Source organism: Rhopilema esculentum, chromosome 17 (assembly GCF_057945365.1).
Source record: "Rhopilema esculentum isolate cy_ngs chromosome 17, ASM5794536v1, whole genome shotgun sequence".
In the NCBI taxonomy this organism is placed as follows: domain Eukaryota; kingdom Metazoa; phylum Cnidaria; class Scyphozoa; order Rhizostomeae; family Rhizostomatidae; genus Rhopilema; species Rhopilema esculentum.
The window spans coordinates 5,611,948-5,627,538 of NC_142831.1; the positions used below are offsets into that span (position 1 = coordinate 5,611,948).

Genomic DNA, 15,591 nt, shown 5'->3' on the forward strand with positions numbered 1-15,591 from the left:
TGCCCTACCGGATCACTATGTTAAGAGTCTCATTTCGCTAACAAGAATTCAATATGGAATAGCGTGTATCTTGAAACAAGATACCTTGCATAAAAGAAACTGCAGATCCATCTTCAAGATACTTTGATAGCGTATCCACTTTCAAGACCAAAATAAAATTGATCAAAAAGAAAAGAAAAGAAGAGGACACCAAAGTAAACACAATATTGTTATTGTCAATGATCTCGTGTTTTGATTACTGAATATTTACAGATTCTATGAATAGAAATAAAAAAGTTTCTCATAACAGAGGTAAAAGCTTTTTAAAGCACATATGGAGAAAGAAAGTAATTTAAGCAAAAGGCTATGGCTTGTTTAGGTTGGACATGATTGTACGTTGCTTTTTTGTCGATCACATTTCAGGTAACCATGTTGGGTCTTTTATCAATTAAATTTGCTTGGTAAGGAAAAATACAGCCATTCTTTCGACTACTGAAAATGACAATGACAAAAATTTCCATGCTGGTGGTCGTGATTAAAAATGAAACTAAAAGAAGCAAAAGAGTAACTTATTGAGGGTTGGTTAGCTTGTACTACTGGCTGGTATATCTATATTGAAGACATGCGGCTGTGCATTGAGGGAACAAAGACATCACTACAGTCAGGAGGTTCTATTAGGGAAAAGATACAATAGGTAAATAATTCTACACATTATCACTAAACAGAGAAAAAATATGACGTCAAAGGAAGTAAGGTGAAGCATTTCTGAGAGGCACAACTCTCTCTGCATCAGGAACAGCACTAAAGAGTTTCGCTTCTCTGGTTTTTGCATCTGTGAATTCAAGGACTGCCGCAATATTACCACAACGATAGCAGTAATTTGGCGCAGACCATACAGTGACCAGATGGCTATCAAACATGTACTTATAACCTTCGTGCACAAGTTGGTGAGCTCTGCAGATCAGGCTTAGCTTATTCGCTGCAATAAACTGAAACAAAGAGAAGTCAGTAAACCACGGAGTTAATTCAAGATGGAGATCAAATGCATTTAAAAGCTCTTCACAATCATCAACGTGCTTCAAAATCAAAAATTCACATGCTTTCACAATCATCAACGTTTTATACTGCTCTTCAAAGAGTTATTTCTAGATTTCAAAGATCTAAAACGCTTTCAGGTGGAGTTGTAATGCATGTCTACAACTATTATACTAATTGCATTCTTGACAAAAAATGCTGCAAATTTTGTGTTTCCAAAGATAAGGCTGAGCCTTTTGTTTAATAAAAATAAAAAGAGGGGAAACTTTCTGATAACTGCTACAAAATTACGAGGTCTTTGTTCCCGTTGCTTGTTTCTTTAAAATGTTCATTCTTTGAAACAATACAAAATCCAAGGAAAAACATGAATCGTGGTCAATTTTGGATGAAAACGAAGGAAATACCTACCTCATTCGCTACCTTTGCACCAAACAGCCACCCAGCACCTCGTGGACTAACAGCCCAGGTTTCAACATCTTCAGGGTCTGACCAAACCAAATGTGGCAAATGTCAAGGATTGCAAACATCATGGCATACTAAACAATGGCACAATAGAGCAAAGTGGAGCTGGGTAAACTTAAGAAGGGATAGGAGGGACTATTGCAGTTTATGATTCGATGCCAAGTAGAATACACATAAAAAATTTGCTATAAAGTCTACTTTGAATCAATAATTACTCTTGACATAGGCTAAGTAAGGTTTTGTCTGTCTTCTCAATTCATTCATAGACAAAAGTTAAGACTATTTTAAATATATTAAAGAGGCTAAGATAATTCAAATGCTGACAAAATTATCAGCCATACAAAGAAAAATTCAAGAGATATGCTGAAAGGATATCACAGAATGCTCCTTTATGAGGAATTTCTACATTTCTTTCTATTGTCCTTATCTAAAATTGAAATAAGAATCATGAAGTCTTCCCACAACAAAAATAAACATACAGCTCTTGTATCATTTATCTAGTATAACCTTTAATATTCATCAAAGCTTGACTTTTGCAGGGTGTCAAAACTGATAATAAATATAGACATTTAAAGCAGTAGCATCAAGTTCTATACACCTTTATTGGACCAAGCACTGTTATATTTTTAACTTTCCCAGTAATTTGCAAATAATATTTGGCGGTACAAAAATTTAAAATGGCTTTGAAGAAAGCAAACATTTTGAAAAAAAACAAAGCTTTCCATCTGACTCTCTTCAAGGTAAAAAATGTCAGAACATAGGAAATTTTTGAGCACTAACAAATCAGATTTCAATAAACACCCAATAAAAGTAAGCAAAATAGATCATTAGGCGGCCTTGGGTGAAGATTATTGAGAAACATGCTTAGAATCTTTGAAAAAGGGGGCATCAAAGTTTTTCTTGCCAACCTAACTGTTAATTCATAATTTGTATCTCTTTTGCTTGAATTCGTTGGCAGATTGAAAATTTCTTAAGTAGATAAAATTCTAGAAGCTGGAGAATGCTCAAAATAATTCATTGAGAATCATTCATTAAAAAGAAACAACACCTGGTCTATAGTTCTGATATCTGGAGAAAGGCCCCCATGGACACACAAGACTTCTTCGTCAATAATCTAGAATTAAAAAATACATATATATTTACTTTGTACTTTGCTACTCTTTGTTATTTCAACAAAACAAATTTTTTAGAGAAGAACCTTTAAGAACCATGTATTTTTAATTGAATTTATAGATCTTGTGAAGCAGAATCTCATTTCACTTTATAAATGTTCCAACATCCATTTTTAAAATATCTAAATTGACCAAATAGCATAAAGAACACCATAAATACCAGAAAGTAAACAAAATGAGTTAGGCCTGAATGAAATGCAATTGGCTTAGGTATGGCCTTATGAGCACAAACGTTTTTCAATAAAATCATTCAATCAGAGAAATAAAATGCTTACTGCAGCAATGGTGAGAAGATCAAAAACTCTACAACAATAACGCCAAGCATTTGCATTGCCATACTTTGACATGCACTCATCTAAAATGATAAAAATGGATCAATATCAGCAATTATACAGAAAAACTTTGACAAATTCATTGATGTGTGAAATACCCAGAAGCAGAAGTCAATAAAACTAAATGGTTTGATACAATCTAGTTTTTATTTAGGTCAATATGCTAGAGAATGGATCCTATAGTACCAGTTGTAGACAAAACTTTTTTAACTAAAGTGAAAAGGAGAAACGTGGAAGCAAGTGAGAAACCCTTTCAGAGTAATTTTCAAATAAAACAAATCTGTAATGAGGATGAATCCACCACAGCAAATGAGGTCAAATTTTATCGGAAATCAATATGCATCATGCAGAGTGTTTGGATTTCCGCATGATGGATAATGGTTTTTATAAGTTGAAGGTAAATATATAATTTGATGGAATTTTGGTTTATATGGACTTTAGTGGGTGCAAGGACAACAAATAAGAGGTTTTGGTTTCAAGTTTAAAAAGATCATTTATTATCAACATAAGTTTACAGGCAGACAAAAATGTGTGCTTGCAATACAAGCTCATCAACTGAATTTTTTAAGTGTTTCCATCCTCACGCTAAGTCAAACATAAGTGTCATAGCACAAAGACTTATCAATATGTTTGAGGGTTTTCAGGCACCATTGAAATCTGTCTTGCAAGATGATTGAAACCAATTTTTTCATCATTCTGTTTTTTTCAATTTGTAACCATTTTAATGGTGCAAATTTCACCCAATAGACACATGAGTAGCCCTGCAAGCAGTGCTATGTTTACAAATCAGGACACTGTCCCTTCAACATTGCACATCTTTAAAAAATCCTAGCTACCTTACTGACACAAAAACCAAACAAAGCTTACCATAAAATCCATAGACTTGAGTTATCTGTCTACTTTCATGATTTCCTCTTAAAAGTGTTATGCGGTCTGGCCATCTGGAAAGAAAGAGGAACCAATGTTTTTTCTTTGGAAACATAAATATTAAATTAACATGTAAGGAAATTTGTTGCTCTAATTCTGTTTTTGACGCTGTTAACTTTTCCCTTTATGAAGACATCAACATATTACTTCAACATATGCATCTAAATATCTCTAGTCAATTTGAGCCAATAAAACTTACTTAGCCTTTAATGTTAAAAGCCTTGTCCATGTTTCCAAACTATAGTAACCTCTGTCTACAAAGTCACCCTAAAAAAACAAAATTATTGTCTTTTGAGCTGTCAAAGGTAAAATCCATAAAAGGAATGCCATTCAATCAGTTTAGCAAAAATAACTAAACTGTTGGGTCTTAAAAATGTTCTGTTGATTTTGTAATGGTTTGTCCAACATAGAATTCTCCTTAGAGAAACCTTCCAGAAACAAATTCACCTAAAACTTAACTTCAGTCTACAGATCTGGCAAAAGAATTCTCAAATGATGATTACAATCCTGTGAATGGTATCAAGAACTAAGAAGCTGATGGTTTTACAGCCATATTGTTATTTTTCTGCATTATAGTGTTGTTTGTGTTTTGTAAAAAGTATTGCCTCTTCTCAGCACTGATGTGATGAGGAAATCAATGTCAGATTGAAGGGGTTTTCAAAGTTTGGTCATTCTACAGTTTAATGAAAATATATGTATGAGCAAGCAACTAGAAAAATCTAAGCATTAGCTTGATATTATAAACATATATACCATGAAAATGTAAGCTGTATCCGGAACCTGGCCCCCTGTTCTAAACAGCTCCTCTAGATCATAAAACTGGAAGAAAGCACATTTACTTAGGTATGATGAAAAACTCGTTATTATCAAAAAGGCACACAAGCTTTTAATTCATATATTAAACCTTTTTATATATCTGCAATGTCAATTATCTCAAATGCATGGTTATTCAAAAACATAAATCTGAGACAAAATTAATATGAATTCAGTATACATATATTCAAATGTGACACCATGCAACAATTATTTGCTCCTTAATATTGCCATAGTTTGAATATTTCATTAAGGGATGCACAATTAACACACATACATTTTAGTAATGATGATAACGAAATTTCAGAACATCTAAACTAAAAGTTACTTCATATATGTATGCTAAACATTTCAAGCATTTACAAAATCAAGTTGATTTTGTGAGATGGCTAGCAGTAATTTCAATGTTATCAAGAGTATTTTTTCAACAGTTGAGCCTAGAATGGTGTTAACTTAATCTAATTCTGTAATTGTAAGGATACAGACCAATGTATTATATTGGTAGGAATAAATAATAAAATACTCAATAAAGCAAATGTAATTTATAGGAATACTTGGCCATGTATGTCACCACAAACAGTGACAGGAGTCTGCACTGGTTGAACATTTGATTCTTCAAGAAGCAGGTCACTGACATAGTCACATAATTTCTGAAACATAAAAATGCACCCTTATGTTTATGATGGACATACATACAGAGAAGTTCTATTTATCACGACTCAGTGCTTTTAAGAGCATATCTGTTTCATTGGGTTCTCAATCAACCAGTTGAATCCATGTAAAATTTATACCAGATATTGACCAGTAAATTATGAAGCTGAACTCAAGGTTCTACATCTCAATGCTAACATAAAAATGCATTCTTATGTTTATGATGGATATACATGAACAGAAGGCCTATTTATCATGACTCAGTGCTTTTAAGAGTATACCTATTTCATTGGGTTCTCAATCAATCAGTTGATTCAACATTGGTGATAAGTTACAAAGTTACAAATAAACAAACAAGTTGTGGATAAATATCAACTGAAGGTTATGTGCTTTATAGGAATTTAAATCAAAGTAGGCAATTGAAGAAACATTGCTGTCTATTCTAATGGAGGACTAATTATTGTTTCTGCCAAGATGATTACAAAATACATGTTTTCTAATAAATTAGAATCCATGAAATTTAAAATTTCAAAGTCAGTCATTTTGTAACTAGATTGTAACAACTCGAAATTTGGGACTAGGTTAAGTGCAAGCACCGAACTAAACCCAGTCTCACACGGCTGTTGCAATAGTCAGCCCCATAAACTAAGACGTTTACGTAGAAATAGAACTTAGCTGAAATACAATTCGTTAATAAGATGTATTGATAACTTAAACTTGTAGATCTCTTTTAAAATTCACGGAAGAAGACATCATTTCATTTTTGGAAGAAATTGCTCAAAAGGAACTGCCAATAAAATAGCTTTTGATTACACGATCCATACGCTACTTATCTTTACAGCCGCAATAATATTCTAGCCTTTAAAGTATCTATACCTTCAGATCATTTTCAGGCAGATATTTGCATTCTTTTGTGATCTCAATCCATTTGTCTACGTCTATGGCCATTTTTGCTCTAGCTGTCCAACATCTGTTGAGTCCTTAGCTTCGGATCTATGACCATATCTTCAAGTCGAGGCTCATTGGAGCCAGAAAAGTGAGTAAAGAAGAAAAGGGGGAGGGTGGGGTATTTTACAAGTTAATACAAGACAAAAGATGAAGCTGGATCGATGTTTCTAGAGATTACTCAATTAAAAGGGAAGGTAGATGTAGAGATGCTAGCCTAGGAGGGGGGGGGGGGGGGTTGGAGGTGACAGCGAAGGTTGTTTTACCAATGCATGTACAAACCGTAAAATCTGTAACATAGCTTTTCTGTTTAACAATTTGTTGATTCTTGGAGATTTCCATCTTAGTTCCTTGTTGGAAAGAATGTCTAACCACATGCTCACTTTTACCGGAAAGCTGAGATCTTATTTTACATTTTAATTGCAACAGAAAGATTGTCGATGGCTTCTTTGAAAAACAGGGGTGTCACCTTGAAAAAGCGAGAAATTAAGTTAAAAGAATTAAATTTTTTATTCTGCTAAGATGATTATCATGCTTATAAAGACAAGAATAAGTAAACCTGAATCATATTTGACACATGTTTCAAGAGAAGGAAAAGAGAAAGAAATTGCCATGGTTTGTAAAATTTCCTTGCAGAGAGCACAGACGAGGAACATTCCCTAAAAGGCTGTGCCGTGCAATACCTGCAAAAGAATTTCTGTGCTTTCCAGTTACCTATCATTAGACCTACATTTCATCTTTTCCGAAACAGGGGTGTCGCCAATGAGGGGTTCGTGGGTTGCGGTACCCCCGCCCTCAACATTTTGTCCGTCGGCACATTGAGAAATTTTGCCGTGCAAAAATAGCAATTTATGTACTTTCCCTGTAAATTTTTTGCAATAATTGTAACGCATTAATATTTCTGTAATAGTTGAACTTTCAAAGTGTGGCAATAAAGGATGGACTTTGAAACAGACACGCATAAAAGCAGCATGTAAGAGTGTTTATCTTTTGACCACACCCTTTAAGTGTGAGACACGCCCTTTCTTGTCGGCAAAAATCACTTCTTTCTTTGGCTTTGCTCCTCTTTTGAAAGCTAAAATAACATTAAGGACAGCGAATATTTTATCCTTGTATCTATTATTGGTGGTTTATTATCTATTTATTTAGGATTTTGGCATCATGTCTTATATACCTTTTTAGAAACCATATATTTCTTTAATTCCATTTTTTTGGCAATTTATATTGCATTTCGTTGAAAGAGTAGTCTTTTTTCACATTATTTCTCAATCTTGCCAGTAAATACAAACTTGCTTAATTGAATCATCAAAATAAAAGGAAGTATGCTGTGGCGAGAACTGATAGGGTATGGCAGATATATTTAATATAATTATTCTCTATTAGTTGTCATATTTAATAGCTAAACCTTTGAAATTCCATCTATATAAGTGGATTTTTGTAGATCCTTATAGTACATATATTTTTTTATCTTTTACACACGCACTTTCATAAAAAATCTTGACAAATGCTAACTAAATGATGGAATTAGGACTCAATCAGTTCATCGTATAGGTCTGAATAGAAAATGAAAATAACATGAATTTATTAAAACAATGCTTAAATGTTGGAAATCTCTCTCGAAACTATAAGTGAAAATCTCTCCATAATATTAAAAATCAATCAATTGAGATTTTGATGAACTGTATTCCAGTCCTCGATATCACACGTCACATTAATCTGACGTCACACTCATTTTGTATTACATAAATAAGTTGAGCTGAGAGTTAGGTTTGCCATAACCTTGACGGTTGAGTGAGAGCAGGTCGAAGGTGATTGTTCGTACGAAAAATTTGGCAATTATGGATGAAAAACTGGAAAGCGGTAGTTTTCTAAACCTTTTAAGGTCGGACAGTGGTGTTGCTTTAACGAGTATGGACGCCATTGTACGAGAAACAGAGCTGCAACAGCGCCAGTTAGATATCGAAGATAAGGAGATTGAGGATATAAGAGAAAGATTGGAGCACCTGGAAGATGTTGTACAAAACTGTAAGCATAACAGACTTTTACTGTCTTATTAAGTAACTAAACAGTACTTTTAGAATGATTTTATCATTTTCAACTATACATAAATTCAATTCAAGCAGGATTTGGTAGGATTGAAGAAACAGGGGGAAAAAATCAACTTAAATTGTATCCAGCAAAATTTGTATCTCAGTTTGATTTTGAAAGGTTTAGCAGTAGAACGTTCAATGACTTAAGTTCTTTATTCTACAGAATATTTGCCTCAACTTCAAATGAATTTTGTCTAGATGTCTGCTTTCATTATTTTAAAGACAGTTTACTTTCTAGTCTGCCAGTTTTTGCTGAATGGATCGTATTTTACTTAACCTATGCACTTTTCTTTTCGAGAATGTAAACTTACAAAAAGTGTATGGTTTTTAATTGATTGAGGCTCTTGAGAGAAGAGAGAATTTCAAAGTATTACGGCGTTTTATGTGGTTGTACTGTTACAAAGTTAATTTAATGCTTTTTACATTAAGCAATAATCCAACTGGAGGAATTGAGACAGCGAAAGGAGCTCCCAAGTACCAATTGGGTGAGGAATCTCATCTCAGAAAATAGAGAGATGACAGAAAGGCTTGCTTTGGCACTTAGCGATAAAAAGCAACTTGATTATGAGTGCTTCGTGATGGCAAATCGTCTGAAAGAAAAGGAGCAGGAATTGGGTGCACTAAATGAGAAGCATTTTGAATCAAAACAGAAAGATATGCCACTTGAAGAAGCAATGGAGGTATGCGGTCGGGTTGCATAGCTTTAAATTTCATACCACTGAAAGTGTTAATCGTTTATTGGGCATATACATATGTAAGACTCAGCTGATGACGTGGTTCTCCCTGTGCATTAAGCCTTATATAAAAAGATGTCTTGACTAAATGTTAAGTTGATTTGTAGAGAAAAGAGCTTTTTCTAATAAGCCGCTCAAACGATACAGCAAACAAAAGATTCTTCAATAAGGCACTCATACGATATAGCTTACAATGACATATTGAGGATTTACGTTCATGTTAAAAACCAAGCTAATTTTTTTCTTGCAGGGGAATTCGTCTTTGAACAAGAGCCTTTTGGAAGAAAATATCCGATTGAAGGAAGTGGTAAAGCTGTTGTCTGTGGAGAATCAAGAGCTTGGAAAGAAAGGCTCTCTGCTTGCTAATGATGTTGAAGCAAAGACAACAGAAGTGAACATCTTGGAAATGCGGATAAAAAACCTGGAGAGTCAAGTCGAGGACAACCTAGTTATTGACTTAGATGAGAAAGATGACGATGAAAAGACCCTTTCAGGGGAGGAAGAATGGGAAATGCAGAATGTAGAGGAGGTAAATGAAGGGAATTCTGATGGTGGGTCTGTTATTCCGGAATTTCATCAAAATGAATGGGGTGAGAAAACAAACTTGCAGGACTACTCCAACCAAGTTGAAGAGCTGGAATTGATGCAAGGGTTTTTTGTCAAAATAGCTAAACATCTAAACATTGACGAAGATATCGATTCTCAGGATGGCTATGGCGTTGTTGGAAGGAAATTTAAAATGTTCCAAGATGTTGAGAGCAAAATTTTGGATATAAAAAAGGACAACGAGGATCTTAAAGAAGAAACCAAAGAATTGAAAAGTCTCGTCGAGTTCTTGGAATTCGAGCAAAAATTCACAAAGGAAGATTCTGAGCAATCAAAAGAAGTGAATGTCAAATTGAAAAACAAACTTCAAGAAGCTGTTGAAAATGAAAAAGATTTGCAAGGCCAATTATCAACATGGAGTCAAATGTGTGGTAAGCTTTTTGCCACTGTTAAAAAGACAGAGCAGAAAGCAAAAGCGATGCGCTCCGTGGAAAGAAGAAACATTGTCGCAGCAAAACGTGTACAAAGAAAACGATTGGAAAAGAAGTTTAAAGGTATTCGTGTTAAACTTGCTGCTTGTGTTGCAAAAGGTAACATTGCAAAGAGTTGTATAGATGCTTTGGCAGGTAAGAATTTGGAGCTTGAACTGCAAGTCGATTTGCTTCAATGTAACAACGAAGAGATAAGAAAACAAAAAGATGAATTAGAAAAAGCATACAAGCATGAAATGCAAGACAATATGCGCATGCTAGATGAAGTGGAAGGCTTGAGAGAGGAAGCAGATAAGGCCAAGAGTTTTAGAACAGCCTTGAATGATCAAAGAAAAGAATTAGACTCAGTCAAATGTGAACATTTCGCGCTTCTAAAGGAGTTAGAAGAAGAGAAAGTCCTTCATGCTGATTGCCAACGGAAGCTAAAGGTTGCATTGATATGTAAAGAGATGATCCAGAAAAGACTTGAAAAGGAAGAGAAAGGATATGAAGAATGCGAAAGAAAATTGATTGAGTCAAAGACCGACATGGCCAATGTCCAGGAGAAGTTTCAGGATGACATCCAAGCAATTTTAGAAGAAGTCAGAGTTTTACAAGAGAAAAAAGAAGAAGATCTGAAGGATCTAGAGGGTGAAATGGAGATGCGATTTATGTACGAAACGAAGTTAGAGGAATATATTTCCGAGAAAAAGAAACTGGAAGTAATTCTTGAGAATGCGATTGAGAAAAACCAGGAAGCTGAAAATATAATCTGTGCTTTACACCAGATTATCGAAAAGAAGAAGAAGCCGAAAAGAAGCCGGTTTGCCAGATTCTTTAGACGAGGATCAGAATAAGAAAACAAACATTTCTCCACTAACAGTTTAGTAGTAGTAGTTTTTTCATTCAGTCAAAAAATGACTTTGTAAAACATTTATAAATCTTTCTATTATATTCCTATTTTGTTGAAAGCTTTGTTCTTTGTGTCTGCTTTATTTTCCTACTGAAAACTCACTGCGTTTGGTTTTACAAGACTGGTTGTACCTTTCTTGTCTGGTTACATCATGCATCAATACTATTCCATTTTCCCAATAGTTGTTTGAAAGCCAGATATAAACACGGTAAAACAGAAAATCGAAAACACAGGCAAAAACTTAGTTTGATTCAATCTGCTGCAAATCAAAACGAAGCGGTTGAATATCAAGTATCAAATCTTTTACATTCTGAAAAACTGTTTCTGCTTTCTAGGAAGTAAGCATGTTGAACAACGAAAAAGTGAAGATAGGCTCAAGGGTGAATCCAATATATCATTTTTATTTATAAGTAGAAAGTCCAGCATTTTGGCTGCGTACCTCATGTTGCATTGATAGAAATTCTAATGCAACTACGGGAACTTAATAAATCAGAGTGGCTGACAAGACGAGCTTCTTTCATGATGGTACTTGTCGGAAAAGTACTACTTGGCGGGTGGCAAGATTTTTGATACCTTCATAACATAACTCTGTATTTTCTAAGTTTCTATTTTAAATATCTTATCAGATTTTAATGAATTTATTTTTGTCTAATTTTGTTGTAAAGCTTGACATGGCAGCCTGTAAGGCTCTTGGGTGATGGGCCTATCGTATATAGAAGTAAAAATGAAATAAATAAAACCCACAATGCCTCTTAACTGAGCATATATTAGAACAGTATTAAAGCATCGGGAAGAAATTATCTCACAATAGGCAGAAGGATTGATTTTATGCTGAGCCCTACACACCCCCATTATTGTATTTAAATATCTAATGATAATGATGAAATGATACAAGGGTCAGAGAGAAAAACTTCCAACTTCCAATAATTCTTACGTAATCCTAATACCTCATTGATGAGCAATACTGAAGAAACTGATAAAAAATGCACAATAGAATTACATCTTAAATATCTGCATCAACAACTATTGAGTCTAGAAAAAATTTTGCCAGATTAATTTCTTTAGTGACTGCACATTATTACTTAATCTTCTCCCATTCCTCCGCGATAGCAACTTTATCGACCTCTGAAGGAGGCCCATAAATTCCATATTTTCTATTTTCGACGACAAATGCTTTACCATGGCGATTAAAACGTATGAGTTGGCCATTGATAGGTCGTTTCTGGTTCCTTCGAATTATCAGTTTTTCTTTCAGTTTTATCGGGGATTTCAGCAAATCAGATATTCTTTCTTGTAGATCATGTAATGCTAGTTCTTCAGGCTTTTCATTTTCCCAATCTTCAGTTTTCTAAAAAGATAGTGAATAAATACAGTGTCAACCGTTTTCATCCTCAAAAATCATACAAAACTCCAAATGATACTTAAAAAATCTTACATGAACCAAAAATAATAATAGGTAATATGATAATAGGGTTTAGAAATTAAACTTATGGGATCAAACACTTTAACATTTCGAGAAATTGTGTAGGCAAGTTTAGAACAGCCCTGGTCATAAGACTCTTAGCAAGGGAGCAGTAAACAGCTGCCCTAAAAATCTCCAGGTGAGCTAATTCTAGATAAATAAGAGCATAAACAAAGACAAAATTTATATCAAGGAGAGCAATTTGCTTTTCAAAAGCAATTTAAGAGGGCAATCTGTAGCTCCCCTCCAGCATTTGAAGAGACCCTGGAGGGAAGCAAAAGCTATGGCTCTCCTCAAATGGCCAGGCCTGTTTAGAACAAAATAAATTGCTAAGTAATTTATCTTGAAAATTGGAGAGGAAATATAATTTAGTCAACCACATACCCAAGATTCTTGATACAAAGCTGCTAAAAGATAAAAAGCGTATTCTTTGTTCTGTTGCCTTGTTGGACACCTAGAAAAAAGAAGTATTTGTGATTTAAAAAGAAACTGAGTTTAAGATGAAATTTTTGCTTTATTCATGAATTTTCATCCTACAATCAAATCAAGTAGTGTTCAATGTGAAATGTTCACTCGGAGTAGCAGCTTTAAACAAAATTGTTGAACACTTAGATATATATACATATATGTTAATATAAGATTTACACAATTTGGTATATAGAACAAGACGGTTCTAAGTTGCCAGGGGCGGATCCAGAGCAAACTTGAAGGAGGGGCAGTTGGTAGTCGGCGCGTTAAAAAATTTGCAAAAATTGGTGACGAGAGTTCGCTGTATACAACAATTTCAGATCCATTTTCGGAATAAACAACATAACTTTGAAGTAATCCTTGAAGCAAATTAACCAATCGGTCTCAGAAACTTTTTCACTTGATTCTCGTTCTTCAAAAGGGGCGCATAATTTCCAAAAAAGGGGCGCCAGACTTGCTTCAACTCGTTGAAGGAGGGGCAACTACCCCTAGTTACCCCCCCCCTTGATTCCGCCACTGTAAGTTGCTACCCCGAGTTTCACGCTTAATACTTTTAGAGCGTGAAACTCTGAGAGGCAACTTAAAACCATCTTGTTATATACACAAAAAACTATGCAACTCCGCCAACACGGTATTGAACACTCTATGACAGACAGATAAACAGAAATTTTCATGAAACACGAGATTTATCCAGGCAGTTAACAATCATTGTCATGTCATTAATATAATAGAGTATATGTCATACAATGTCAGACAACTTTGAATTAGAAAAAAATTGTATCTAGAAAAAAATCACTCTGTTTTGCGATATATTATCTTAATCGAAATCCAGAATTATAAGGCAATAAAAGATGGACTTTGAAACAGATGCGCATAAAAGCAGCATGTAAGAGTATTTATCTTTTGACCACACCCTTTAAGTGTGAGACACGCCCTTTCTTGTCGGCAAAAATCAATTCTTTTTTGGCTTCGCTCCTCTTTTGAAAGCTAAAATAACATTAAGGACAGCGAATATTTTATCCTTGTATCTATTATTGGTTGTTTATTACCTATTTATTTAGGATTTTGGCATCATGTTAAATATACCTTTTTAGTAACCATATATTTCTTTGATTCCATTTTTGCAATTCATGTTGCATTTCGTTGAAAGAGCAGTCTTTTTTCACATTCTGTCCCAATCTTGCCAGTAAATACAAACTTGCTTAATTGAATCATTAAAATCAAAGGAAGTATGCTGTGACGAGAACTGATAGGGTATGGCAGATATATTTAATATAATTATTCTCTATTAGTTGTCATATTTAATAGCTAAACCTTTGAAATTCCATCTATATAAGTGGATTTTTGTAGATCCTTATAGTACATATATTTTTTTATCTTTTACACACGCACTTTCATAAAAAATCTTGACAAATGCTAACTAAATGATGGAATTAGGACTCAATCAGTTCATCGTATAGGTCTGAATAGAAAATGAAAATAACATGAATTTATTAAAACAATGCTTAACTGTTGGAAATCTCTCTCGAAACTATAAGTGAAAATCTCTCCATAATATTAAAAATCAATCAATTGAGATTTTGATGAACTGTATTCCAGTCCTCGATATCACACGTCACATTAATCTGACGTCACACTCATTTTGTATTACATAAATAAGTTGAGCTGAGAGTTAGGTTTGCCATAACCTTGACGGTTGAGTGAGAGCAGGTCGAAGGTGATTGTTCGTACGAAAAATTTGGCAATTATGGATGAAAAACTGGAAAGCGGTAGTTTTCTAAACCTTTTAAGGTCGGACAGTGGTGTTGCTTTAACGAGTATGGACGCCATTGTACGAGAAACAGAGCTGCAACAGCGCCAGTTAGATATCGAAGATAAGGAGATTGAGGATATAAGAGAAAGATTGGAGCACCTGGAAGATGTTGTACAAAACTGTAAGCATAACAGACTTTTACTGTCTTATTAAGTAACTAAACAGTACTTTTAGAATGATTTTATCATTTTCAACTATACATAAATTCAATTCAAGCAGGATTTGGTAGGATTGAAGAAACAGGGGGATAAAATCAACTTAAATTGTATCCAGCAAAATTTGTATCTCAGTTTGATTTTGAAAGGTTTAGCAGTAGAACGTTCAATGACTTAAGTTCTTTATTCTACAGAATATTTGCCTCAACTTCAAATGAATTTTGTCTAGATGTCTGCTTTCATTATTTTAAAGACAGTTTACTTTCTAGTCTGCCAGTTTTTGCTGAATGGATCGTATTTTACTTAACCTATGCACTTTTCTTTTCGAGAATGTAAACTTACAAAAAGTATATGGTTTTTAATTGATTGAGGCTCTTGAGAGAAGAGAGAATTTCAAAGTATTACGGCGTTTTATGTGGTTGTACTGTTACAAAGTTAATTTAATGCTTTTTACATTAAGCAATAATCCAACTGGAGGAATTGAGACAGCGAAAGGAGCTCCCAAGTACCAATTGGGTGAGGAATCTCATCTCAGAAAATAGAGAGATGACAGAAAGGCTTGCTTTGGCACTTAGCGATAAAAAGCAACTTGATTATGAGTGCTTCGTGATGGCAAATCGTCTG

General features: G+C 34.2%; 1 protein-coding gene across 1 annotated transcript; it reads right to left on the reverse strand.

Annotated features, from left to right (window-relative positions):
• Positions 1–206: 206 nt before the first annotated feature.
• Positions 207–6,391, reverse strand: LOC135696758 (serine/threonine-protein phosphatase 6 catalytic subunit). The gene is made up of 10 exons (XM_089113383.1): positions 6,248–6,391; positions 5,275–5,370; positions 4,661–4,726; positions 4,107–4,174; positions 3,848–3,921; positions 2,924–3,003; positions 2,525–2,590; positions 1,850–1,903; positions 1,423–1,512; positions 207–968 (listed from the first exon to the last, which is right to left on the reverse strand). The coding sequence occupies exons 1-10, from the start codon at positions 6,317–6,319 to the stop codon at positions 720–722; spliced, it is 915 nt and encodes a 304-aa protein (XP_088969509.1). The 5' UTR covers positions 6,320–6,391; the 3' UTR covers positions 207–719.
• Positions 6,392–15,591: the final 9,200 nt, after the last annotated feature.